The sequence below is a fragment of the Diorhabda carinulata genome, chromosome X (assembly GCF_026250575.1).
Source record: "Diorhabda carinulata isolate Delta chromosome X, icDioCari1.1, whole genome shotgun sequence".
Lineage (NCBI taxonomy): Eukaryota > Metazoa > Arthropoda > Insecta > Coleoptera > Chrysomelidae > Diorhabda > Diorhabda carinulata.
The window spans coordinates 13,188,701-13,215,927 of NC_079472.1; the positions used below are offsets into that span (position 1 = coordinate 13,188,701).

Consider the following 27,227-nt stretch of genomic DNA (forward strand, 5'->3'; position numbering starts at 1 on the left):
GTTGGGAATAATGGATATTTATTAGTTTTTAAAGGTGTCAAAATTGTTTCGGGGTGGTGTCATTTTTCTCTAAGAATGTGAGTTTTTTTCGTTAATAAATTGCTTTTTTGTTACATTATACATGTGTTGGAGTTTTTACAATATTCTTGGATACCTAAGTACTGTTTGCCCATTGGATTACGCATTTACATATATGAAATTATCATTTTAGTCGGACTACGTTTTATTCGATCTAACTTAAAATATTTATTGTAATTATGTGTTTATTCCAAACGATATCCTACATTTGCAATAATAAGAACTCATTTATTATTAAACACGTAGAAATTACAGTGTTTTTGACCATTTAAAATCGGCATACCAGATCATCTTTTGACATAAATTATCAGTGGCGTTACACAAGGTTGAATGAAGGTTTACGTTTATTCATAAAGTGCTTATACTAATTTACATTTATTTTTCAAATCAATCTTGTATCGAGGTTATATCAAAACTTATTGTGTATATTTAATTGTGGTAACTTCAAAACCCCAAGTAAAACCTGGATCATTAGAAAATAATAGTGTTTATTACTACTTAAAGGAGAAATAAATATCTCATCAAAACTTTTAAAAGGTAATTAAGCTTTTATTAAACAAATATATATCATTTTATTTCAATTGAAATTACAAATTTTCAACATGACTTTGATTAGTTTCACGTTTTTTATTGGAATATTTTATGTCGTTAAATGTACGTAATTTAACAATATTTGCAATTATCGAGGATAAGTGATCAAAACCTGTGACCTAAGGATGTGAAAAATTTCTATATATTTTTGTAATTTAAATCGTGACATTGATAACCATGTGGAACACATATACTATTATCCAAAGTATAAAATCATATATAATGTCCTATTTACTACTTATAATTATATTTTTTAATTATTTCTGTATTATTAAATGAAAAATATGCAATTTTATAAATTAATAGGATGGTTTCAGAGCATATGGACTTTGGCTTTGGGCTTTGTCTTAGCTAGAATTGGAAGAATGTTATATTGACTTGTCTAACCTGTTCAACTTTCAGCTATATAAAGAAATACATTGTTTGTATTCAAGCCTTGTTTCAAGATCATTATTATATCCTCAATTTTAATTAACAATTTAATTGTTAAAAGTGTAGTTTATAAGTACTAAATCTTAGTAGATATATCAATCAAAACTTTTAATATTGATATATCTCGTTTTCAACAATTTATTGACACAAAATTTGAATTTTATTATTTAATAATTACGTTGTTTATTTAATTCTTCGATGTGTTGAAGATTAACTTTATTAGTTTTTATTAGATTTTCAATATCATAATATAGTAATTTTATTCAAAAAACATTTTTCCACTATAAATTTCTTCTCATCCATGCAATAATAAATGGTAATAAAGACAAACTTTATTAAAATACAATGATATTTGCTATTATTAAATACACTCAAGTATGGAAATTAACAGAACTTTTTTAAATAGAATTCAAAGTAAATTTGTCATTACATAACTTACATATTTAGAATGAAAAGGTACATGTGAAATCTGATGTTACTTAACTTCTTTAGCTAACGGTTACAAAAAAAACATCCTGTATCAATTGAGAACTATGGAAATTATGCTATACATGTGTCATAGTGCTTACATAAGTTTTTAATTACATTCCTAACTTCTTGAGGGATAATTTCTATATATGCCCATCAAATTCTTGCACAAAATTCGTTTCTTCTATTTTCTAAACTTTTTATGTGATTAGTTGCCAGAGAAAAAGTAAAAAAATTGATAGATCTGGGTTTTTTATGTAAAAAACAAGCAGCCCATCAAGTAGTTTGTGTGGTGCTTGCTGTATGGAGATATCTGTGGATATTGATTTTGAACTTCTTTATGTTGTACTTCTCTAGGTGGAATTATGTTGGACATCAACCAATGTGGTAGTATTGGTAAAACAGAATCAGATTATAAGTCAAAAGGCTTTCTTCTGTATTGAGTCAAGCATTTTCAGATGGACAAATAGACCTTGTAGAGGACTAGTAGCTTTTGCGGAGTATATAGCTTTTTGGTCTTGAAGAGGGCTCTAAGTTTTTTTGGACCTGCCAATTTGGCCACATACCTATGCCGGAACATATTGCTCCTAACCTCAACACCCAACAAGCGAATTTATGTCCAGACAGGACCAAATCCCGAGCTGCAGTGCCAGCCATCTTTGCTGGATTTAACTCAATTGCTGTCTATGGATTTGGGTGTTGATATGATTTGAACGGCGACATAAAAGCTATAGATTAAGGCTGCAGTTTTAATATACAGGAGATAGAGAGTCTATGAAAAGATTCTTCCCTGAGGAACACCAGTGTTTGCCTCAAACCTTTCCGATGGGTTAATTTAATATTTATTCACCCATTGCCTCACAAATTTATCATAACGAACTCATCTAAGTAGTGTATTTCATTGTTCATTAATAATAATGAATGTCATCCTACCAATTGTTATTTAAAAACTATATAAAGGACCAATAATTTGTTTCTTTAGTTTCTCTGTTGATTTTTGGGGGTACTGGCTTTTACAGCAGGTATTATCTGCTGTACAATAACGTGAGATTCTCATCCATTTGCATTGAACATTGTTTTGTCAGTAAATATAACTTTTTTAAATAAAGTTCTGTTATTTTAATATTACTTTTGAGGTTATAAACAATTTTTGAAATGTTTTGCCTAGTCGCCTCCTCAAAGTGTGTTAAAATATTTCACTTTATAAAAGTTTTTGTAATTTATAGTTTTATCATATTTTTGATCTAATTTAGATGAATTGCCCTGTATATGTTCTACTTAATAAATTAACCGGAAAATTGAATATTATGATTTCAAAAACTGGTTATCAATGTTAGTATTTTCCTTTAATTCGTAAATTAAATAGTTCACTGATTAAAATTTCTTTAGTCCATTATATTAATGATGGAATGTGAGTAGTAATTTGAAATTAAGGTTAGGAGAATGCAGAATAGACCCAGTTATTTTTTTTTAATTGTATAAATTATTGCTGTGTGCATAAATATTCAGTTTTATCGGCATTTTAATTAATTACCATCCCAAACTTAAATAATGTTGACAAACCGTAAATTCGACGTATTATTATCGTCAAGGTCAGTTAACAATAAATTGTTATACATTAGCGTCTCCTACTGGAATAATATTTATATCTTAATATCTAATCTCAAAATAAATAAAATTTTTGTTTTGTTTTAACAATTTCGTAAGCTGCAACAATAAAAAACATTTTCTAGAATTTAAATGAAGTAGAGTCACATTAATAGAAATTTTTTATGGTCTGTTTGTTGATCTGTCGAAATAACTAAAAAAAATTTTGAAAGCTCATTTAATCTGTTTTAAATATTTTTTTCTTTGTTGAACATCTTTAAACAATTAAAAATACCATTGACTTGAATATTATAGCGAATTCTGTAGGAAAATCAAGTGGAAAGTATGGAAAAGTGAAATTGAGAGTGATAGTAGACATGAAGAAAGCATATGGAAGTGTTTACACTATTTCATATGAGCTTTTAAGCACAAAAAAGCTTCTTTCCAAACATAAACGGATTGTTAATTTAGAGCACAGTTTGGAAATAAAAAAAATTATGTTTTGAGTTGATATGTGACTATGGATCAACCTTAGATTCCCTATTACATATGAAGGAACTGGACCGGGTGAAAACTGTTCTTTTTTCCTGAAAATTAAAGAAAAATTGGATACCATTTCCTTTCTTTTGCGGAATCCATATTAGTCCTAGCTGATTACCATCATTAACTAGAAAGTTATGCTATATTCAGCTTCGAATCTTTAATACAATGCTAAGTAGGGAAGAAAAATCTATATCTATATAAGATTGATATAATTTTAACCTTTTGATTACATAATTACTGTTTTTTATTGCATAGCTATGATATAAATTATTTTTTTCATCGAAAAAATATTTTATAGCACGTTTTATTTTTTCTTTGTAAACCAGGACAAACAAAAAGGATTCCAGCTACTAGTTTTCTTACAAGGACATGCATAAAAGTCCAAGGATTCAATAGATTCATTGCTCCTCCGACTGCTAGCAACATCATACGAAGACCTCCCTGAAATCTACCTTAACTTAACACACACATAATATTTTCAAAAAACAAACAACAGCATGCAACCACTACAACCCCTGGCCTGCAGAGGAGCAATTCCTACATCAGGGCCAACTCCAACAGATCTTCCTCTAACAAAAAAACTTTCTTATCCTACCTAAACAATTTTCCAACGAATATCTCTCTATAGGTCCATTTAATAACATTAGAAAAGGCAATGTCAGCATGTTACAACATAAACATTCGAAATTATTTTACATTTAATTATTCGTTTTTTTCCAGATTTTTCTATGTACACTAAGATATTAAGCACTATGGACTGTCTCAGAACTGAGTGAAATATGTGATAATCGATTGAACTGAAACTCTTTCCTAGAATATTTAAAATTGTAGTACAATAAGTTATTTTTTTGTTGAAACCTGGTGCTGTTTAGTAATCTATTAGGAAGAAAAATCAATCCCGTAGATATTAGTGATTCGATCGGCCTTCATACTGGAATTAGACGATTTAAAAAAATTTCCCATACGTATTTTGAAACATGGCACTGCAAGGAAAAAAATTGTCGGCCGACAAATTGTAAAGGGAAGCCGTTGTCAAGTTTGTTATCCGGAACAAATCAAAAACACGGGACAGTCTTGCCCAAAACTCGACACCAGAGGGTAAGTACATGCTAGATGGTATTCAATTAGACTTTTCCTTACCCCTATGAGTGTTACAGCGGTTTATTCAACTTTGATTATCCTTAATTTTAAACAAGGATAAATATAAGAAATTTTCCATTTGGTAACCTGTAGAGGTACAAGTAATTGCATTTTTAATCAAAATTTAATTTGTGACATTTTTTTTTTGTATTCCTATGAATTTGAATCCCAATTTTTATAATAAATTATCTAGAATGTCGAGTTGTTATACTTTTAATTTGTACAAATTTAGCATAGTTGATATTTTCATTCAATATATAATATCCGCTTTCCATTTCTGATATAATTTTGAATTTAAATAATTCGAAAATGTGGTCTTCCATTCCTTAAAAGGAAAAAACAAATACTTTCCGGGCTAATTCCACATCTTCACCGAAGAACGTGATGATCTTTTATTCATAACGACTCACAAATATAATGACATGGAAGTAATCGCTGAATGACATGAAGTGTGGGCTTTTGATGTATACAGTGGGTCCAGAAGCAGTGGGAACAAATTTTGAAACCGCATATGGTATTACAATATTCATTTACTTTCAAACAATTTTTTCACAGATTATAAGAGTGGTGTTCTTTTAAATAATGTAACTAGTTTTTAAGACATCTCTTACCTTCCTCCTCAGATGTGCAAAGGGGTCACTATACTACGCTTTTCAGTAGAAACATTTTTTCTAGATCCTTTCGCGTTGGCTACGATTTGTGTTTTGATATTGTAAATCATCCCCTGTCACAACTTCTCAGAATCATCTCTAAGGCTACCATTATACTAGGATGCTGGCATCTGGGAGGTTAGCGGGACATTAAATCAAAAAGGAAGCGATTAGACTAGGGATGCCAGCATCGGATGCTAAAACAGCCACCCAGATGCTCGATTTTGTGCATCCCTGAATGCACAAAATCGGTTGTGGGGCATTAGTTCAAATGCGGCGCATTATACTAGGCTGCTAGCATCCGAGCAGGCGCTCTATTTGACATATGCGTGCGCGCAGTTTGATCAGGGTTATGACTAGTTTTTCTTCGGGTGAAATTGGTCTGAGGAATCTTGTAACTTGTTTAGAGATGAGATGGGACATTCTAAAGTAATTAAAAAATCTTGTTTCACTATTACACAGTTTATCAAACAAGTAAAATACAGGCTTTTAACTTTAAACTTCCTTTTTGCACGACGCCTTCTTTTCTTAATTAGTAACATCAGCAACATCTCTTCTTTCGTTGGGGCCATATTGACGACTGGCAAAAAATTGAAATAAAATAGCAGTCCGGGATGCTAGCATCCCAACACAAATTCGACTCAAAGTGGGATGCTAATATTCCGGATGCCAGTATCCCGGATGCTAGCATCCTAGTATAATGGTAGCTTAAGGTCTACTTGTTTTAAACCTCTTTTCGTTTCAAAAATTGCGGATAAGTTTCCTTCGACAACTACTTCATTTTCGCGTTTGGAATAAATGTTTTCTACTTTTTGAATAATATTTTCGCTTGTGATCCACAAGAAGAAACTTCAGGTTTCATCCTTGGTCATGGCTATTGATCTGGATTGCCTTCAGACTGAAAATTTGATCCCTACCCTTTTTTGAAACCCCCCTGGTACTTAAAGGGAAAAAACAATTACTTTCCCGGCTAATACCACGACGAGCATTGAATTACATCTTCGCCGAAGAACGTTATGATCTTTTAGTCGATATTTTGCCCACTTGTTCGTCCAAGTATTTGCCTATTTCTAGCTAGGAGTTTGTATACGATAACCAACAAAATTATACTATAATTCAAACAGTGTATCCAGTTTTTTTTTACCCCCTGTTTGGTATCTTACTTCTTTTTCCTTCCCGATAAAAATTTCTATTGTCTTTGTTTACATAATGTCAATTTTTGTCAGCTTGTCCTCTAGATGCTTTCGTTTCCTCTCTGCTCATTTTCTTTGCTTTCTTCCTTTCCTGTGCGTACTCCTTTGAGTCCTCCGATATTCTCAGTCCTGTTTGGTATCTTACTTCTAATGCTTCATTCGCTCCATCTCAATATCCTCCCATGTTTGTTTTTCAGATTTGTGGTTATTGCATTTTCGATTCTTTCCTTTGCACCTTTTTCATTTAATGTATTTACGTCATATTTTACTAGATACTGAAACTTTCCTATGTTTTTCGGTATTTCTTCTTTCAGTTTTTTTCGGTATTTCTTCTTTCAGTTTTCTTTGGTATTTCTTCTTTCAGTTTTCTTTGGTATTTCTTCTTTCAGTTTTCTTTGGTATTTCTTCTTTCAGTTTTCTTTGGTATTTCTTCTTTCAGTTTTCTTTGGTATTTCTTCTTTCAGTTTTCTTTGGTATTTCTTCGTTCAGCTTTCTTCAGTATTTTTTCTTTCAGTTTTCTTTGGTATTTCTTCGTTCAGCTTTCTTCAGTATTTCTTCTTTCAGTTTTCTTTGGTATTTCTTCTTTCAGTTTTTTTTTTGGTATTTCTTCTTTCAGTTTTTTCCGCAGTATTTGGTCCTCGTCCGCTCCTCTGACATCTGTTATCAATTTTGAGTGCTCTCTTTCACATTGTTTTGCAACTAATCGATTTTATTCATCGGTGTAATCTCCTCAAAGAGTAATAAATCATTCCAACGCTTCTCTAATTTCTCGATGCCGTAGTTGTGGAAGTATTTGTCTTTTGATTCAAAATAGGTTTCAGTTTCAGCAATTGCTTCATCATTTGAATTGAATTTCTTACCGGCGAGAATTTTTTTCGAGACCAGTTAATAGCTAGTAGTCATTGGGGGCTAGATCTGGACTATACGGTGTTTGAGGAGCAATTCGTTCAATTTAACCATCGTTGTCATCGACTGTAAAAGTGGTTTTTTCTTCGTCGGTTTTCCTTGATTTTTGCATTCAAACGAACATTTGTCATCCGTCATCAAGTTTCTTATAATTTCTGAGTACGTACTTTTTCGTATCAGGTTGAGTATAGTGAAAATTTGAATGATATGATTTAATATTTGTATGTATGTTCGGAGGCCGGCCTCCAGTTTGACGTAACTTTTTGTGTACCTCTTGCCTACCGATTTTATTACAGATACAATAGTTCTACAATTCCACGCAAGAGTAGTGAAAGTAGTACGACCAGCAAGGGAAGTACCCGTGCCGGCAGTATCCATGCGTGGACCAAATCCTTAACGAGGCATTCGTCGAAATTATCGTCCGGCGGAGGCGGTCATAAGAGAACACCATCGAACGCTTCGTCGACGTCTTGCGAATTGGGGGAGGAGGCTACCCAGGTACTCGTAGGCGCGGGTACCTCCTCCCCTACAGTTACTTGTTCTCAACCAACGCCTATTCCTAAAAAGAATGCTGTAAGTGTTTGTTAAGTTCGCTTGTTGGTGCTTGCGGTGTTAGGAAATGAATTTTAAGCTAACTCTCGAATAGATTCGGCAATAACACGTCAAACTGGCTTGCTAAATATTCGCATCTGTATTTAGATATCACAATGTATTTTGTTATTAAAGCACTCGCTTTGATATTTTCGTTTATACTAAAACAATTTAAACGTCGCATCACGTAACTTCATTTATCAAAAATTTCGTCGACAATAAGTCCGTGAAGGAGATAACTCAAGTTTTTGTACCGCCCCCGTATCTAAAATTGAATCACCCTCATTTTTAGATAATCGCGTAAATGTAATTTGACCAAACCCGGTATTGAACGCTAATTACATTAGTTTACGAAATTGAACTTTTTTTATACCCCAAAATAAAACTATATAAATACAGGGTGTTTCAAAATTCACGCGACAAAGTTTAGGAGGTGATTGCTCATATGAAACTTTTCTATAACAAAATCTCCTCAGTTTACCCCTTTTCGAGATATAACCCTTAAAAAGTGGTGACTAAAATTGTCATTTTTTTTTCTAAAATTTCAGTAATGCTGGAAAATCTGTAATTTTCGTACACTCGCAAAAAAATTTCAAGTTTCTAGTAGCTTTACTAAAATTTTAAAAAAAAATGAAAATTTCAGTCACCACTTTTTAAGAGTGATATCTCGCAAAGGGTTGGGCTGAGGAAATTTTGTTATAGGAAAGTCCGATCTTGAATTCATACCAACAATCACCTGAAATTTGTCACGTGAATATAGAAACACCCTGTATATTAATCCACCTTCCTTAAACCTAAAAGTCACATGTCACAATTTTTTGTTTATTTATTTGTTATGTTTTATTCGCTTCAAACGACAATTACGACAAGTCTGGCTATTAAATAACGGCATTGCGCGCCTAGAGGGCGCCCTAGACGGGGCACGTCGCAAAACACGTTTGTCTCATTATAGTATTCGTGCAGTAGCGGTTTGAAAGGAACTATTCCAAAAACCATGTGTGACGAAAAACAGGATAAAAAACTCCGACTGAGTGTAATCAATTGTTGCAAGAAAAATTTTACACAAAGAATTACACATGACGAAGTTGGTGCCAAAAAATCTGACTCTTGAACAAAAGATCTTGGTCAACGGGTCAGCTCAGATTTCCTTGAAAGGTTAGAAAGGAATTAACAGACTACCTGCACTGTTTGGAACAATGGAAGATTCGCATGGAGAGAGTAGAGCAACAGATTTCACATGAAACTTGGAAAAATTGCAACTGAATATCATTACCAAACAAGTGTTTGGTAATGAATTTTGTTACGTCCACGTGTTTTTAAGATGGCCGATAAGATGTTGAATATGATGTAAAATCTGATTCCTGACCCAAATCTCTTGCATCAACGGATCTGCTTAGATTTCCTTGAATAGTTAGAAAAATAACTGCTTTGAAAGAGACCCGATTTGAGTCGATGGAAGCGCTAAAGTAAAAAACGGCAGAGCTCCTAAAGACCCTCACCAAAAAAGACTTCCAGCACTGCTTCGATCAATGGGAAAAACGTATGGAAAAGGGTGTGGAGAGAAGAGGGGATTATATCGAAGGGGAGCATTCGAATTTTCGATTTCCTGGTGCAAATCAAGATAAAATGTGGACGCTTCATGTGTTTTGCTAAAGCTGGAGAATCCAGTGGAGAAATCGTCGGCCATTTGATTCACTGATGCTATGGATGCAACTCATCCAGTGTGAGCCGGTAATTCGAGTACGAATATACTAGATGACAATGAAAGTGATGTTGAAATTAAATCGATTTCTAGTGATTCTGATCAGTTCTCGCTTCAAGAAAATACTCCACATTGAATTAACCATGCTCAATTGAATGATCTTGTATAATATTTACAATGATCAAGATCTAAAGTAGAACTTCTTGTATCCCGCTTACAACAATGGAACTTATTACTATCAGGTACGTAAGTAAAGTTTACTCCTGAGATTTTTTGAAGCAATGAATCAAAACTATGATTTAAACAGAGTGTAGCGTCCATACTAATAGGACACGTGTTTATAAAAAAATTTTCCAAACATTACAGAGGGAAAACTGAAAGATTCTCACTTTGAAAGCCTTTTATCTATTAATGAAAAATCTGCTTGGAAGTCATTCGAAATTGTTGTGGTAAATGCAGTTTCCTGTTTCCATAGTTTACCGTCGATACCAAAATACTGATAACTTCCATCGAAGGTGCACATTAAAAAGAAATGACCGAAAGTGTTCAAGTCCAACAAGAGCTCAAAGAAACGTTAGAAGTGGATGGAAAAACAGAAGAAACCTAACAACAGCTAATTTGAGCCGAAAAGTCCAGCTACTGCCCCCAAATTACCCCCAGCTCATCGATCATCGAGTAGCCCGTCTAAAAATAAATAATTCAATAACGCTAATACCAACGGCTTTAACTGTTAAAATCAGAAGAAAAAATAGCCACATGTGTTTATAACAATACTTGACAATTAAGTAATGTATACGTTACGAGGGTAGTTCGATAAGTATTCGCCGCCTTATGGCGTCAATATCGATCGGGGAATCTAGTATTGTCTTTGCGACCATCAAAAAATGTCTTTACCTGATTTTCGATGCCCAGTTCTCCAGTAAACGACTACCACGAAGGATAACATAACAAAAATCGACGATCTGGTAGTGGTAGGCCGTCGATTCAAGATGATCAACGAAGCTGAGGCAGTAGAAGATCCAAGAGATTGCGTGGATCATGTCCTGCATCACATTTTCGACATGGATGCTCGCCAATGATAAAAAACGCCACCGTAAGACTGTTTCAGAGCAGATTTAAGCGAAATATGACCAAGAAATAGTCGACTTCATCGTCTTATCGAAGGAAAGGTAATGGCTACCGTTTTCTGGTATTCACTAGGTGTGATCTACCTGAGAAGGATAAAACTACTTCGGATTGAAGAGGAAGTACTCTTCCACCATGATAACACACCAGTTCTAAATTTCCGTATTCGACTTGGCCATATCGGTCGAATTGGCTACTGGTAGTTTTACCCACAATATTTTCCAGATTTCGTTTCGTACGATTTTTTTTTCTTTCTATATTTGTGGAAGTAAAATAGTCTCGGCTCCAAAATTTTCGATTTTTCTTTGGTAAGCGAGTACTTATTGAACCGCCGCCGTATTATTGGTGGTGTTATTGAAAAAACCACATCCTGTTTTGTTAATGTCTTATATTCAATTCAGCTGTGGTTTTCTAGGCGAAGAAATCAATCAAGATATTCAGACCAGTTGTAAAATTTCTTATCGATTTTCGTAAGGCAACAATTTCGAAAATACCACAGGTCCGTAGTTTAAATATTTTCAAAAGTATTGCTAGATATCATGTAATATATGCTATTCGCAATATTAAATTTTCTAAATATGTACAGTCAATTATAAAAATAGAAAATCGTTAAAAGAAATGTGAGAAATTGGGTCGTACGAGGTCTGGCTATTAAATAACGATGTTCCACTTCAATATACTCCCATCCCCCCGCCACACATCTTTCCATACGTTTTTTCTATTGATCCAAGCAGTGCTGGAAGTCTTCTTTGGTTAGGGCCTTTAGGAGCTCTGCCGTTTTTTGCTTTACCGCTTCCATCGATTCAAACCTAACCTTTCAAGGAAATCTGAGCGGACCCTTTGATCAAGAATTAGGTTTTTTGGTACCAACTTCGTCATGTGTAACATTTTTCCTCGGCTTCGTTTCTTTATCGGCTTTTTAAGCCTCTGCAATCATCCGGATGCTCATTCGACGATCTCCACGCACAATTTGGTTGATTTTGGTCACTGTATTCGAAGTTGAAACAGTCACGGGGCGACCTGGGTGCTGGTCATCTTCAATGCTCTCTCGGCCTTCACTAAAGCGCTTACACCACTCAAAAACACGCCCGCGAGATAGAGAATTGTCCCCATAGGCCTCTTGCAACAATTTATTGCACTCAATTTGAGTTTTTTATCCTGTTTTTCGTCACACATGGTTTTCGACACGTTCGTTTCATACCGCTACTGTACGAATACTATAATAGTGAAGGAAACGTGTTTTGGGACGTGTCCGTCTAGACGCCTCCTAGGCGCGTAGTCTCGTTACGTAGGACGTTTTATTCTACGTATATTTAGGACTATGCTAATGGTTTTTTATCCCTCAAGGTCCCAAAAATGGAAAAATCTTAAAAAATATTATACAGACAAAAAAAACTTGTTATCATCATATTTAGATATCAAATTTTATCGAATAGCATTTTCCTTTACTATAATTTCGTTTAAAAATTTATTAAGTGCGAAACCCATGGGCTCGACGCTCATGATCTCCACAAGCTTCAATTGGAACAAACCCGGTGGGTTATGTGTCAAATGTCAAATTCGAAAACATTTTACAAATTATTTGTTTCCGTTTCCTACATACGAGTTACTCGATTAATCGATACGATTGGGTGGTCAAATTACGTGATTAGAAAACAACATAAACAACTGAGAGTTCGTTAACCTCATTTTTTTTTTTTTTCGAAAAACAAAGGACCAAATTTCAACATAGAAAAATAATAGACAATCAGCTAGAGAAATCGTAGAGAGCCTTTGGGAAACGAACAAGTACACACGAACAGATAAAAAAGAAAAAATAAAAAACATATCAAAAAGTATACCGATTTTATAAACATTCAAAAAGCATTTGACAGTGTAAGAAGAAATATAATATGGAAAAGTACGATAAAAAAGTTTAAATTGATGCGTGAAAATCGATCTTATTTAAAACGCCGTTTCCACCTTAATAGTACAGTAAAAACTGTTATTAGTTCGGAATATTTACTATTGACTTTTATCGATTTTCAATTATATAAAGAATTGATAGCCACACAGAAGTGATAGCAGTCAGTACATAACATCTAGGCCTACATACAAAGTTTCTAAATCAATCAATCAGATCAAGTGATGGAAAACGTATCGAGGATTCACAGGCCCAGAGATAGCAGCTCAGATCAGTATTTCTACAGTGAAAAGGAGATTGTGAGAAAGTGGATCTTTTTGGAAGGGTGGCATTGGAAAAAACGAAACTGATGCAGTAAAATATTTATCCAAATCATGGTGCAGAAAACCTACAACAACTGAAGACAAATCTTTAAATGTTTGTGTCATGTAATACAGTAAAAGCCATTACAGCAGATCCTGTTGTCCATTTACTTGAAAACAACAAGTCATGTGATTTTTAAAACTTTGCAATACATTTTGCAACATCCCTGGTTGTTCAATTCTTCTTATCTCTGTGGTAATCCTATCTTGTAATTCCTGAATAATGGCAGGCTTTGTTTTATAAACGATGTTTTTTAAGTGACCCCAAAGGAAATAGTCTAAAGGATTCATGTCGGGTGATCGTGGGGGCCATTCGCTTTTCAATCAATCTTCTGGGAAACACATTATTTAGGTATTACCTCACCACCCTCTGTAAACCAACGACTTTCTCTCGCCTTAATAGTAAAGTCAAAATTGTTTTTTTTTTAATTTTGAAGAATTTGTAGCCATACACGAGTGATAAGAGTTGGTTGAAGTTATGATCATGTCTCGTATTCCATTTTTATATATTGAAATTCAATTCTGATTGTCAAAAGACCAAAAGTTTTGAAAAATCAATAATTTCGGAAATTTTTCAAGAGATCTATTTTTTTTTTATTGAGAAAAGTGGTTTGGGATCAATATCTAGGCCATTTACCAAATTTTTGCTACTAATATTATAACCTCGTTCTTTGTAAAGCATAAATACGAAAAAATCGACTAAGCTAACCAAACAAAAAAAAATATTATTTTGTAGAAAAAAACGTTGTACAATACATATATTTATTACTGGGCTCAAAAATAGCTCTGGAGTAATATCCATTAGACAAAATTAGTTTTGGCAAGTATCTATGTAAATACAATCGTAAGATTCATAGTATTATGTCAACCCTTTCGGTAGTAGGTTTATATTTGGCATACTTCGCTTTAAAACTCTATGGAATATCATTTGAAAATTACGAAGGTTTCTATATTAATGATTAACAGTTGCAGCTTCGATTAATTGCGTAGACGATTGAGTAATAGGCGACAGTTGTCATTTTTAAATAAATTTCATAGTAATTACGTCTCTGCAATAATTTTAAAAGATCGAACATATAAAAAACTCTGGCCAGAAAATTAGAACACGACTTTATTGAATATGAAGCTAACTACAATTTAATACAACACTTTCAAAAGTCCTCATAACGTAAGTCACCTAAGGACAATTTAATAGTTTTTGCTCAGTTCACACTCTCAAACATCCCCATAACGTTTCTAAACCTTTTAAAGTTATCTAACTACAATTTATGAGTTGTTTTTATTCGGTTTACACTTTAAAACATCCCCATAACGTTTCTAAACATTTGTAAGTCACTTAACGACAATTTATGAATTGTTTGTGCTCAGTTTACACATTGAAACATCCCCATAACGTTTCTAAATCTTTGTAAGTCACCTAAGGACAATTTAATAGTTGTTTTTGCTCAGTACACACTCAAACATCCCCATAATGTTTCTAAAACTTTGTAAGTCACCTAACGGCAATTTATGAGTTGTTTTTGCTCAATTAACACTTTCAAACATCCCCACAACGTTCCTAAATCTTTGAAAATTACCTATGGATAATTCAACAGTTGTTTTACTTAATTTACACATTGAAACATCCCAATAACGTTTCTAAATCTTTGTAAGTCACCTAAGGACAATTTAATAGTTGTTTTTGCTCAGTTCACACTCTCAAACATCCCCATAACGTTTCTAAAACTTTGTAAGTCACCTAACGACAATTTATGAGTTGTTTTTGCTCAATTAACACTTTCAAACATCCCCACAACGTTCCTAAATCTTTAAAAATTACCTATGGATAATTCAACAGTTGTTTTACTTAATTTACACATTGAAACATCCCCATAACGTTTCTAAATCTTTGTAAGTCACCTAAGGACAATTTAATAGTTGTTTTTACTCGGTTTACACTTACAAACATCCTCATAACGTTCCTAAATATTTGTAAGTCACGTAACGACAATTTATGAGTTTGTTTTTACTCTGCTTACACATTTATGAGTTGTTTTTATTCGGTTTACAATTTAAAACATCCCCATAACGTTTCTAAACATTTGTGAGTGACTTAACGACAATTTATGAATTGTTTTTGCTCAGCTTACACTTTCAAAGATCCCCATGAAGTTTCTAAACCTTTGTAAATCAATTTTCATACTATATTCACCGCTTACCCACACAAAGCACAGCACATCGACAAAACTACGTTTTTAGTTTGTGAGACACTTTTTTAAACAAATAATAGTTTTTAATCAATTATATATTTTCCATTTCGCTCAATGACCTTTTACCATCTTTCGTTCAGCTTCATGATTCAGCGTTCGTAAAATATCTGGTCCTTATCAGCAAAAAACTGAACCAGGTACGATTGAAGGTCATCGGCATTTGCGTAAGTTTCACCATTCAAAGAAAACTGCAAACTTTGAAATAAATGGTAATCAGATGGTGCCAGATCAGGGCTGTATGGGGGATGTGGCATCATCATAGTTTTCCACGAGTTGCCAAATATGTGTGAGGCCTTGCATTTTCATGGTGGAACACTAAACCTTTCTGATTTGAAATTTTGCTCCTTGGAAGCAGCAACACTTTTCATAAACTGAGAGCATGAGCTTTATTTGTTGTTTTTCAGCTTTCGATGTGGTTTGCACTGGTTCATCGTATTTGCTACATAAACTATGTTACTATACATGATCCATTTTACATCACCAGTAATGATTGTTTTAATTTCTTCCAATTTGTGAGGTACCCAAATATCAATATCAACTACCCCAAGACGTTTTAAGTGTTTTTCAATTGTGTGTGATACATGTAGCCTCTTGGCAGCCCCTCGAACAGTTATAGGACGAACCTCTTCAATTATGACTTTGATTTGGTCATCATCAACGTCAGTAGGTCGACCAGAACGTTGCTCATCTCCAGAATGGAATTTTTTATGCCAATTTTGACACGTGCGTTCTTGTTAAGCCATCCGCACCATAAACTTGACATATTTCTTTGTGAGTCGCAGCTTTATTTCCTTTAATGAAATAAAAAAGTAAAATATGCCGAAAATGTTCGTTTGTGCACTCCATTTAAAATTTACCCTTAAATAAACATTACGCACTACTTCTAAAGTTACGTCAATGTGACCAATAACAGGTGACTAACGGAACTGTAAGAAAAGGAACAAAGACCTATCTCCAAATGATTTTTTCCATAAAATGTTTTATATTTATTAATTCTTTAATATAAATGTGAAAAATGACTTAAATGTATCAAAATAAATAAAATAATTTCAGGATAAGTCAAATCTTCCACCTATCAAAGGCAGCGTCCCGACGCCGGATACACTGTCGTCTGTTATCGATAAAATCGAATTCATAGATCAGGTGACACCTACTGATATAAATAATTTGAATTACAAGGGATATCATACAATCGATACAAATCAAGAAAATAAAACTAAAGAAACGTCACCGGGTGACGATGATGTCTTCAAAACACAGCCCGGCAAGCAACAGAAATCAAAGGTGAGATAAATTTACATATCATTGTGCTATTTTAAACACCCTGTATAACAATCTTCTAATATCAACAATAGACAAAGTGGGGCCCAACGGGGGGCAAAAATCGAGCAATCACCAACCCCAATCAACTTCCCGTTGGGGTGGTAAATACCTCTTGGCCTCCAGATCATAGTAAGCGAGTTTGGTCGAGGTGGATGGTTGTGGGTGGCGAAAACGTGAAAACATATATTTCTGTCCTTTTCTAACGCATTAGTACTTCTGAAAAGATCTCTAAATTTCTAGGATGATCTAGAAACTTCTAAAGAAAGATCTAGAAAGTTCTAAAATTTGTTTACTATTATAATCGATTTAGAAAGTTCCAAAAATTTCTGCAATGATCTGGAAAGTTCTAGTATATATATATATATATATATATATATATATATATATATATATATATATATATATATATATATATATATATACTCGATTTAGAATGTTCAAGAAAGTTCTAGAAGTATCAAGAATGGCCTAGAAAATTCTACAATGAGCGCACTTTATTATGATTGAATGTTCGAGAAAATTCTAGAAATTTCCGGAATTATCTGGAAAGTTCCAAAATGATTGCATTTTATTATGATCGGCTTAGAATGTTCGAGAACGTTCCAGGAAGTTCCTGAATGATCTGGAAAGTTGTAGAATGAGTGAAAACTATTGTAATCGATTTAGAATGTTCGAGAAAGTTCTAGAATGGTCTAGAACATTATAAAATGACCGCAATTTATTATGATTGAGTTAGAATGTTCGAGAACGTTCCAGGAAGTTCCTGAATGATCTGGAAAGTTGTAGAATGAGTGAAAACTATTGTAATCGATTTAGAATGTTCGAGAAAGTTCTAGAATGGTCTAGAACATTCTAAAATGACCGCAATTTATTATGATTAAGTTAGAATGTTCGAGAACGTTCCAGGAAGTTCCTGAATGATCTGGAAAGTTGTAGAATGAGTGAAAACTAATGTAATCGATTTAGAATGTTCGAGAAAGTTCTAGAATGGTCTAGAACATTCTAAAATGACCGCAATTTATTATGATTGAGTTAGAATGTTCGAGAACGTTCCAGGAAGTTCCTGAATGATCTGGGAAGTTGTAGAATGAGTGAAAACTATTGTAATCGATTTAGAATGTTCGAGAAAGTTCTAGAATGGTCTAGAACATTCTAAAATGACCGCAATTTATTATGATTGAGTTAGAATGTTCGAGAAATTTCCGGAAATATCTGAAAAGCTCTAAAATGAGTGCATTTTATTAAGATCGGTTCAGAATGTTCCGAGAACGTTGTAGAAGTTTCTAGAATGATCTAGAAAGAACATTCTAAAATGAGCGCAATTTATTATGATCGATTTAAAGAGTTCTAGAAATTCCCTGAATGATCTGGTAAGTTTCAAAATGAGTGCATTTTATTATGATCGGCTTAGAATGTTCAAGAACGTTTTAAAAATTTCGAAAATGATCTGGAAGGTTCCAAAATGAGTGCAACTTATTTGGATCGATTTAGAAGGTTCTAAAAATTTCCCGTATGATCTGGAAAGCTACCAAAATGAGTGGAATTTTTTTTTGATCGATCTAGAATGTTCGAGAACGTTCTAGATATTTCTAAAATGATCTAGAAAGTTCCAAAATACAAAAGTGGGTAATATTGTGAAAAACAATAAATCCATATCCAATGATAAATATTTGTTTCAATACTTGAGTAGCAACCCTCGTATTTATATTACTTATATTTTTCTCTGTCATAATAATACATTTATTTTTAACACTTTTAGGGTTTATATCTATAATCTAAATATAAAAAAAAATGCAAAGATCGTCTAAAAGTAATAAGTTATTAACTTTTGTCGTAATCATTTTTATTTGTTCACCATTTTTCGAGTCAAGTTCATAACAGTATCGTCTTACGCAATACGTGTCAGCAAATAACAACTTACCTACGTTAATAGTGTTTGAATTGAGATTTCTTACTTTATTTAGCTTATAGACGAAATTCCAGTTTTGATCACCCTGTAATTTCGACTTTGAATCCACTGTCATTTCGTTTTCTTCGTCTGGTATATGGTCATTCGAGAAGACATAGTACCATTATCGTTTTTTTTTTTTTTTATGTATAACACGTGGAAATGTGTGTCGACGTATCTAATGTTTAATTTATTTTAGGTTAAGCCAAAATCAAACGGCAATAAAAAGAAAACCAAGAAAGATAAGGTAAAACCGATCATAAACATGGAACTTTCTTCAGAAACTTCCGATGTTATTGAAGATAAGAAGAAGTGTGATTCTATTGGGAAATCGGGAGGGAAAGAAAAATTACAACAGAAAGAAAATATCACCTCTATACGTACCGTTACAACTGATACCGAAACAACTAAGATTATTACCACTACTACGAGCTTAAATAGGTATATTAAACAAAATTTTTGAATTATATCAGTTGATTTTTGCACTTTTATAATATTCCTATAACTTTATTTCGCAATTATTTTACTGACAACACTGTGATTTTGAGGTATCAGATTCAACTTTTATCTCTGTTAAAACTTGTTCTTTATCGTATACTTATTAACTCAGTTTTCAAAATTTATCAGATTAATTTTTATTGTCTACTATAAATAATTAGACTTGTCTCTGCTTTTACGGTTTTCTTTGGTTTTTCTGTATTTTTGGCTTTATTACTCACTACATCGAGCTTTCCTTTTCCTAGTGTCACCTTCAAGCTTTCTCGTCGTTTATTTTTCACTGAAACAAATTTTCCTCTTCTTAGTGTCAGAGTTTGAGATTTCTCATAGTTGTTTTCTCATTACATCAAACTTTTCCTATCTTAATGTCATCGTTTCAGTTTTCTTATAGCTTATTTCCCACTGTGCCGAGCTTTTCTTCTCTTATTGTCATTATTTGAACTTTTCCTTGGTGACTTTTCACTATATCGAGCTTCTCTTTTCTTAATGTCATTGGTTGATCTTACCTATGGTTTATTTTCCACTGTACCAAGCTTTCCGTTTATTAATGTCATCATTTGAGAATGTTAAGTCCAAGCTTTCCTTTTCTTAACATCATCATTTCAGCTTTCTTGTAACTTATATTTCACTATTTTAAGCTTTTCTTTCCTTAGTGTCTTTATTTGAGCTTTTGTATAATTTATTTTTCACTATATCAAGCTTTCTTTTATTTTCTTAGTGTGATTGTTTGACTTTTCTTTACCTGCACCAAGCTTTCCTTTTCTTATTGTCATTGTTTGAGGTTTGTCATAGTTGTTACATCAAGCTTTTCCTGTCCTTGTCACAGTTTTTTATGGCTTATTTCGCTCTGTGTCAAGCTTTTTCTTATTGTCAATGTTTGAACTTTCTCTTGGTTTACTTTTCACTATATCAAGCTTCTCTTTTCTTAATGTCATTGTTTGACCTTACTTATGCCTTATTCTCCACTTTTCTAAGCTTTTCTGTTTTTTAACATCATCATTTGAGCTTTCTTATGGCTTATGTTTCACTATTTCAAGCTTTTCTTTTCTCGGTACCATTGTTTGAGCTGTTTCTTGGTTTATGTATGTATTCTCAATGTCTTTCTTTGAGCTTTCTTATGATTTCTTGCCAACTGTATCAAACTTTTCTTTACTTAGTGTCATTGTTTGAGTTTTCCTATGGTTTATTTTTTACTATATCAAGCTCTTCTTTTCTCAGTGTCATTATTTGAGCTTCTCTATAGTTAATTTTTCATTGTGTCATATTTTTCTTTTCTCAGTGACTTTATTTGAACATTCTTATAGATTATGTTTCACTATTTAAAGCTTCTTTTTTCCAAGCATTATTTGAGCTTTGTTACAGCTTAGTTTTCATTACGCCAAACTTTCCTTATCATTGTTTTAGCTTTTTTATGTTTTATTTTCACCGCACCATGGTTTCCTTTTTATGGTATCACTGATTGAGCTTCCTTATAATTGTTTACTTATTACATCACGCTTTTTTTTATCTAGTATCATTGTTTGACTTTTCTCGTGATTGATTTTTCACTATATCAAGCTTTTTCTTTGAGTAGTGTTATTGTGTGACCTTTCTTATGGTTTTTGTTCCACTATATCAAGTTTTTCTTTTCTAAGTGCCATTATTTAAGCTTTCTTATAGTTTAGTTTCCACTACACATTTTGTAATTTATTGAACTTTTCACTATTTCAAGCTCTTCTTTTCTCTGCGTTATTGTTTAAGCTTTCACTATATCAACTTTTTTTTCTCATTTACTTTATTGAAGATTTTGTATAAATTGTTTCACTATTTTAGCTCTTTTCTTAGTGTAATTATTTAAGCTTTCTTATATTTTAATTTTTCATTATTTTCATCGAAATTTCCACTATTTCAAGCTTTTCTTTTCTCTGTGTTATTATTTGTGTTTTTTCTTATAGTTTATTTTTCACTATACAAAGGTTTTCTTTTCCTAGTATAATTTCTTGAGCTTTCTTATGATATATTTTTCACTGAACAAAGCTTATCTTTTCTTTATGTCTTTGTTTTCTTTCTTACTGTTTGTTTTTCACTATATCGAGCTTTTCTTTCCTGGTGTCATTGTTTCAACTTTCTTATGGTTTTTTATCACCATATCAAGATTTTCTTTCCTTGCGGTCATTGTTTGACTTTTTTAGGATTTCTGCTCTTAGTGACTTTGTATTAGGTTTCTTATAGGTTATTTTCACTGCACCAAGCTTTTCTTCACTTATTATCACTATTCAAGCATTCTCATAGTTTATTTTCATCCGCAACCATATTCAATCATGCATAATATGAATTGAGTACTTATTGGTTATTATGCTGTGTTGCCACTCGTTTTATTCACTAGTTGATTAAAATTTCACCGCTTCTTGAATCGTCCTCCTCTAGCGCCGACCCTGATCCGATACACATATACAAAACAAAATTAATGAAGTATGAAATTATCACTAGAATGAATCAGTCGACATAAATTTGTGAGTACTTATTTTTATTGAATTACCTAAATTGGTAATAATGCGAATTGTAAGCGGTTGATAAAGCGAGACATCTTATAATTTAATGCAGTACATATTTACATTACTAATGACACTACCACAAACAAATTGTAAGCTCAATAACTATTCCTTAATTATCATCAATATAATTGATAAATTTTTAATTGTGTTCATTGATTTTTTGTTGACCCACGTTTAAATATGTTTCTAATTAGTTCAAATAACTCTACAAATAATTTCAATTGGATATTTTCAACCGTGATACCTTCCTCGACAAAATTGACAAACAACAAAAACATCCGTTCTCATTTTAGATATACTTTTATGAAAATTATGGATGAAGATAAAATCGTGAAAGATGATAAGAAGATACGAACTCACAGTTGCAGTAGCATTCCTTATGATAACATAATAGAAAATTTGGCGCCTTTCAGAAAGAGATTTTGCAATATCCAGTTGTTTAGAGACAAAGAAGACGAAGAAAAGGAAGAAGGTCGACCTGGTAAGGCTTTTTTATCGAGCTTAAACTTCCACCTTATTGTACTCTATTCGTTATTTTTTTTTTCAAAGTTTATAGTATTTTTATGCTTTTCTTTTACACATTTTTCATCAATACTTTCCCTATTAAAACCCTGTCAAATGCTTTTACTAGATCTTTATAGGTTACAGTAAACTCCTCTTCTTTCGGTCACTGAAGATGATAACTCAGTTATTGTTATGCATATTTATGAGTGTTGATGTGGTAATAAACAGTGTTTAGTAATTTGATTATCTTCAATAATTAATTGAAAAAAAAATAACATTTTAATTCTTAAATTCTCTAGTTTTGTTTATTTTAACAGTTGGAATTTTTTTAACCTTCTTCTCTTTCTTCTATTATAAGTCTATCGTCTGTTCCTTCTTTGATATTTTTCTTCATCCTGGCTCTAGGTGTGTGTGTGTGTGTGTTTGTAAAAGAAAATTGCTTGCAAGCAAGTCCATCAGCTACAGAATTTTTTGGCTCCAGGTTGTCACTTCACCTCTTTCATGGTTGACATCTACTTCGTATTTCTGATGTATATTTGAGTTATTTCATCTTTTGTATAGATTAAATTTCACTATTTCAAGCTTTTCTTTTCTTTGTGCCACTTCACTCACAGGTTTTCTTGTCCTAGTATCATTTTTTTATATAAGTTTCAATAAACCAAGCATTTTTGGTTTGGTTGGTGATATGCATATCAAATATGTTGAATTTCATACACCAACTCTCACAATTACACTGTCTGGTCTTTCGAGCCGGATATAAACCAGGTATCAGGCTCGAAGGACTATTAACCGTATATGTCCTAGTATCATTTCTTTGATATATTTTTCACTAAACCAAGCATTTTTGGAACCGTTGGTGCGTTGGTGATATACATATCAAATATGATGTTAAATTTCATACATCAACTCTCACAATTACACTGTCTGGTCTTTTGAGCCGGATATAAACCAGGTATCAAGCTCGAAGGACCATAAACTGTGTATTTACTAATTCTCTGTCTCGAGGATGATTTCATTGAATATTTATTCGGTCAAAGGAAGATTCAGTAGGTGCTGAAACCAAAAACGAAGATGTTGCTAATATTTGTGATAATTTTGGTTTATATTCGGTAGGTATTGTTTTCTATCACTATACTTGCACTTATTTTAATTGTTAAATTTCTGTTTTTCGTTGGAAAATAATATTCTGAACTTTTATTAGGCAGAGAGAAAAATGGAAGTTATTTCATCTTGAATGCGACATACTGTATATGGTATCTTTTTATTTTCCACGAATGTTTTTGTGCGAGTCTCCTGAATTATTTTTGTCCTTGTTTGAAAAATAATATAGGCAGATCCTGAAACCGATACTGATTAATATCGTTATTTAAAAGGAAAGTACCTATAAATAAAAATTATCAACCAATTTTAACATTCGCAAATTGATAAATGATTTTATTACAACGAAATATAATATTTTAATCGTCTAATTCAGATAGACACTCAAAATTGAGGGAATTAATTTAGTTTTGTCTTCGTACTTGTCAAATATGGATGAGAAAAAAATGTTTTTAACGGTAAGTGTGTTTTTCCATTATCAAAATTTAATAAATTTAAATAATGAGGGCAGTAGTTAATAGAACCAAACAAATTTTTAATAAAAATATGTAGGATATCATAATAATTCACAAAAACTTATTTAACGATACAGGGGTTGAACAAAAGTGAGAAAAAATGAGGCACAATGTCTTTGTGAAAACAAAAAACCAACAATTATGAAAAAATTAAAACCCATTGAAATATTGCTACTTCTTTAACAACATTTATAACGTTTTAAAAAGGATAACAAAGATTAAGTACATAGTTTTATAACTGTAGATGACATTCCGGTTTACTAAAATGATCTTGTTATCAATTTTGATGATTCGGAAACAAAATAAAAGGTTAAGAAATGGTACGAACCCTGTACTTTGGTTCTAAAGCGAGTGAGAACGTTTTAAAAAGGATAACAAGGATTTAGTACGCAGTTTTATAACTGTAGATGACATTCCGATCTACTAAAATGATCTTGTTATCAATTTTGATGATTCGGAAACAAAATAAAAGGCTAAGAAATGGTACGAACCCTGTAATTTGATTCTAAAGCGAGTTAGAACGTTTTAAAAGGGATAACAAGGATTTAGTACGTAGTTTTATAACTGTAGATGATATTCCGATCTACTAAAACGATCTTGTTATCAATTTTGATGATCTGGAAACAAAATAAAAGGCTAAAAAGTGGTATGAACCCTGTACTTTGGTTCTAAAGAATATTGGACGGATTGGATGTAGAAATCAGTGAAAAAAATACCAGGTTTATACACGGCACCTTGCCAGTTGCAACTAAACTGAACTGTTGAGATTACACAACTTGGACTATATGGAAAAACCTAAAATCGTAATTTTGTTGGGAATATATTCTTAGAATTAAAATAAAACAAAATTTCAAACCTTTAGTGGCAATAGAAAAAAATATGATACGGCTATGTAATCTGTAATACAGAGGGCTTTTGGCCACTCCAAACCTTTTTCTATTATTCTGTACAGCTTACTTGTATTGACTCAGGTATATTTATGAAAAGTTTTGCAATAGAAATTAGGTTTTAATACTCTCCCATACATAGAAAAGTGACTATACATTCCGAGGTTGGTAGATTGACTATTAATAGAAAAATATGTAAGTGTGACATCAAGGTAAACATCAATTTCATCGACGACATTAAGCTAGACTAGGTAGTAGGGTTTGGTATGTGAGATGGGATGGGAGTGAGGAGTCTAAATATGGAATATACAATTGTCAATGTGATTTTTTGACCATTATAACGTACTCTGGGACTCTTATCAAATCCATAAATACAATAATTTTTTTTAAAGGGTTGTCTAGGGTAGGGGATAATGAACTTTTAATCGTGCTATATCTCCTAGCACATACATAGTCAAATTGATGAAGATGCTTGACATGGCGTATACTAAGGTTCTGGATCCGTATCTAAAAAGACATTTTTTAGGTTAGGTTAGGTTAAATTAAGTGAGGTTAGTTCTAGTTGTCGTTTCAAACTAAAGTTATTTCAAGCAATTTCTCTTCAAATTATATTCCCTTTATGACATTTTCTTGTTAAGATACCTTTTTTTTCCTCATTACAGCTGTAGAATAACTTTTTCATAACCTCCAATCCTACCTATATACCAAACCTCATCCGTCATCTGCCAACGTCTCGATTCGAAAGTCTTATCCTATATCGATTATGTTCTAACTAAGTATCGATTGTAATCGTAAAATCGATTCGTTTCTAAATTTAAATATATATTAATATTTTATTGATAATATCGAAGGCGTTTCCTTTATCCATCAATAAAAAAAAAATAGTAGAATGATTCATTAATTATTATCGATATATAATTGTAAACAAATCACTACCGAGCGCGCTTATCGTTTTATATTATATACTTCGTTTTGTTATCAGTTTATCAATGACCGTATTTCTTATTCGTATTTACTGCGCCTACCGTCTACTTAACGAAATGCCAATTAAAAACAGTTATACTCTGATGGTATTATATTACGAACCCGGCGGCGGGCGGCGGCGGGATCCGATATTTTTTTATCGTATTGTGATGTTGGAAACATTTTTTTTTTTCTAATTCAGTTTATTATTTATTTAAAAAAAGTGAGTATTAATACTGCATATACAAAAACAACAAAAATTTACAACATGAGTTGTGTAATTTACTAAATGACGAATTTACGTACAGGGTGAGTCGACTTGTAAATTAAATATTTTTCCGAAAGAATTTTCATTTTTTTTTCATAACTTTCGGTTATCTGTTGTTTTAGTGGAAATGAGTTAAAAAAATTTTTTTATAATACGAGGTTCGTTCGAAAAGTATCTAGCCTACGTTCATATCTCGGAGTCAGTGAGGCCACACAGAAATGGTCGCCATGCTTAACCAAAACTCGACTGATTTAGCGTAAACGCTTATAAAATCGTAATTTAAATTCTCAAAGACTTTTCTAGTGCTCAATAGTATTTTAAACTAAAAAAAGCTTGGATTTAAACATGGCGGCCACTCTCATGTGGCCACACTGTCTTTTATCAAGCCACTGTGTACGTCAAACCCTCTCAGCGACCTCTGTCGGGTAAGAGCGTCACCAATAAGACTTTAAAAACTCGTCGGCGTATACAGTTATCAACTACATCATCATTGTAAAAACGATTTTTGAAGAAATATTTAGATTATTACTGATTATGGATCTGTTCTGATCCAGAAACAACCGACAGTCTTTATATTTTGAACCGCTTATACCAAAATAAAGTACAAACTGTTTTTTTTTATTGTTATGAATGTGTTGGCACCGAAAGGTCACACGATCGACCACAGCTATGGACAAACTATGATTGGCTACCTTTGATAATTATTATCCAGCGCTTTGTTGAATTTTCTGTAACGATATCTAACAAAATAGTAAGTCGTACAGCGTCGTCAGTTTCCGTAAATACTTGGAAGTAGCTCTCTGCGACTTTTGTCTTTCTCTCAGATAAAATTGCCGTTTTAATCCATCGATATATAAGCACACACCATTATAACTGAAAAGGTTACACTCTTAGGCGAGTTTTCAATATTCTAGGTCAATTTTCAAGGTATATATAACCGGTTCGTGGTGGTCCGGAACCTCATCAGCAATCGTAACCTAACACAGACCAGAAAAACATGTTTTCAATATTCAAGGTCAATTTGCAAGGTAGATATAATCGATTTGAGGCGGTCCGGGCCCACATCAGCAATCGCAACCTAACAGAACAGAAAAACACGTTTTTGTCCAACTTTGATTCTTATCGGGGTAAAAATGGAATTGGTATTCCGTATTTGCGTTTTTTTTTAT

General features: G+C 32.6%; 1 protein-coding gene across 1 annotated transcript in view; it reads left to right on the forward strand.

The window, feature by feature from the left end:
• The first annotated feature begins 3,705 nt into the window (after positions 1-3,705).
• LOC130902209 (uncharacterized) overlaps positions 3,706-27,227 on the forward strand; it is a 60,466-nt gene continuing 36,944 nt past the window's right edge. Inside the window, exons 1-6 of the mRNA XM_057814145.1 lie at positions 3,706-3,723; positions 4,604-4,797; positions 7,885-8,161; positions 16,574-16,804; positions 18,991-19,232; positions 22,117-22,304. Coding sequence (XP_057670128.1) covers positions 3,706-3,723; positions 4,604-4,797; positions 7,885-8,161; positions 16,574-16,804; positions 18,991-19,232; positions 22,117-22,304 — 1,150 coding nt within the window. The remainder of the gene's footprint in view (positions 3,724-4,603; positions 4,798-7,884; positions 8,162-16,573; positions 16,805-18,990; positions 19,233-22,116; positions 22,305-27,227) is intronic.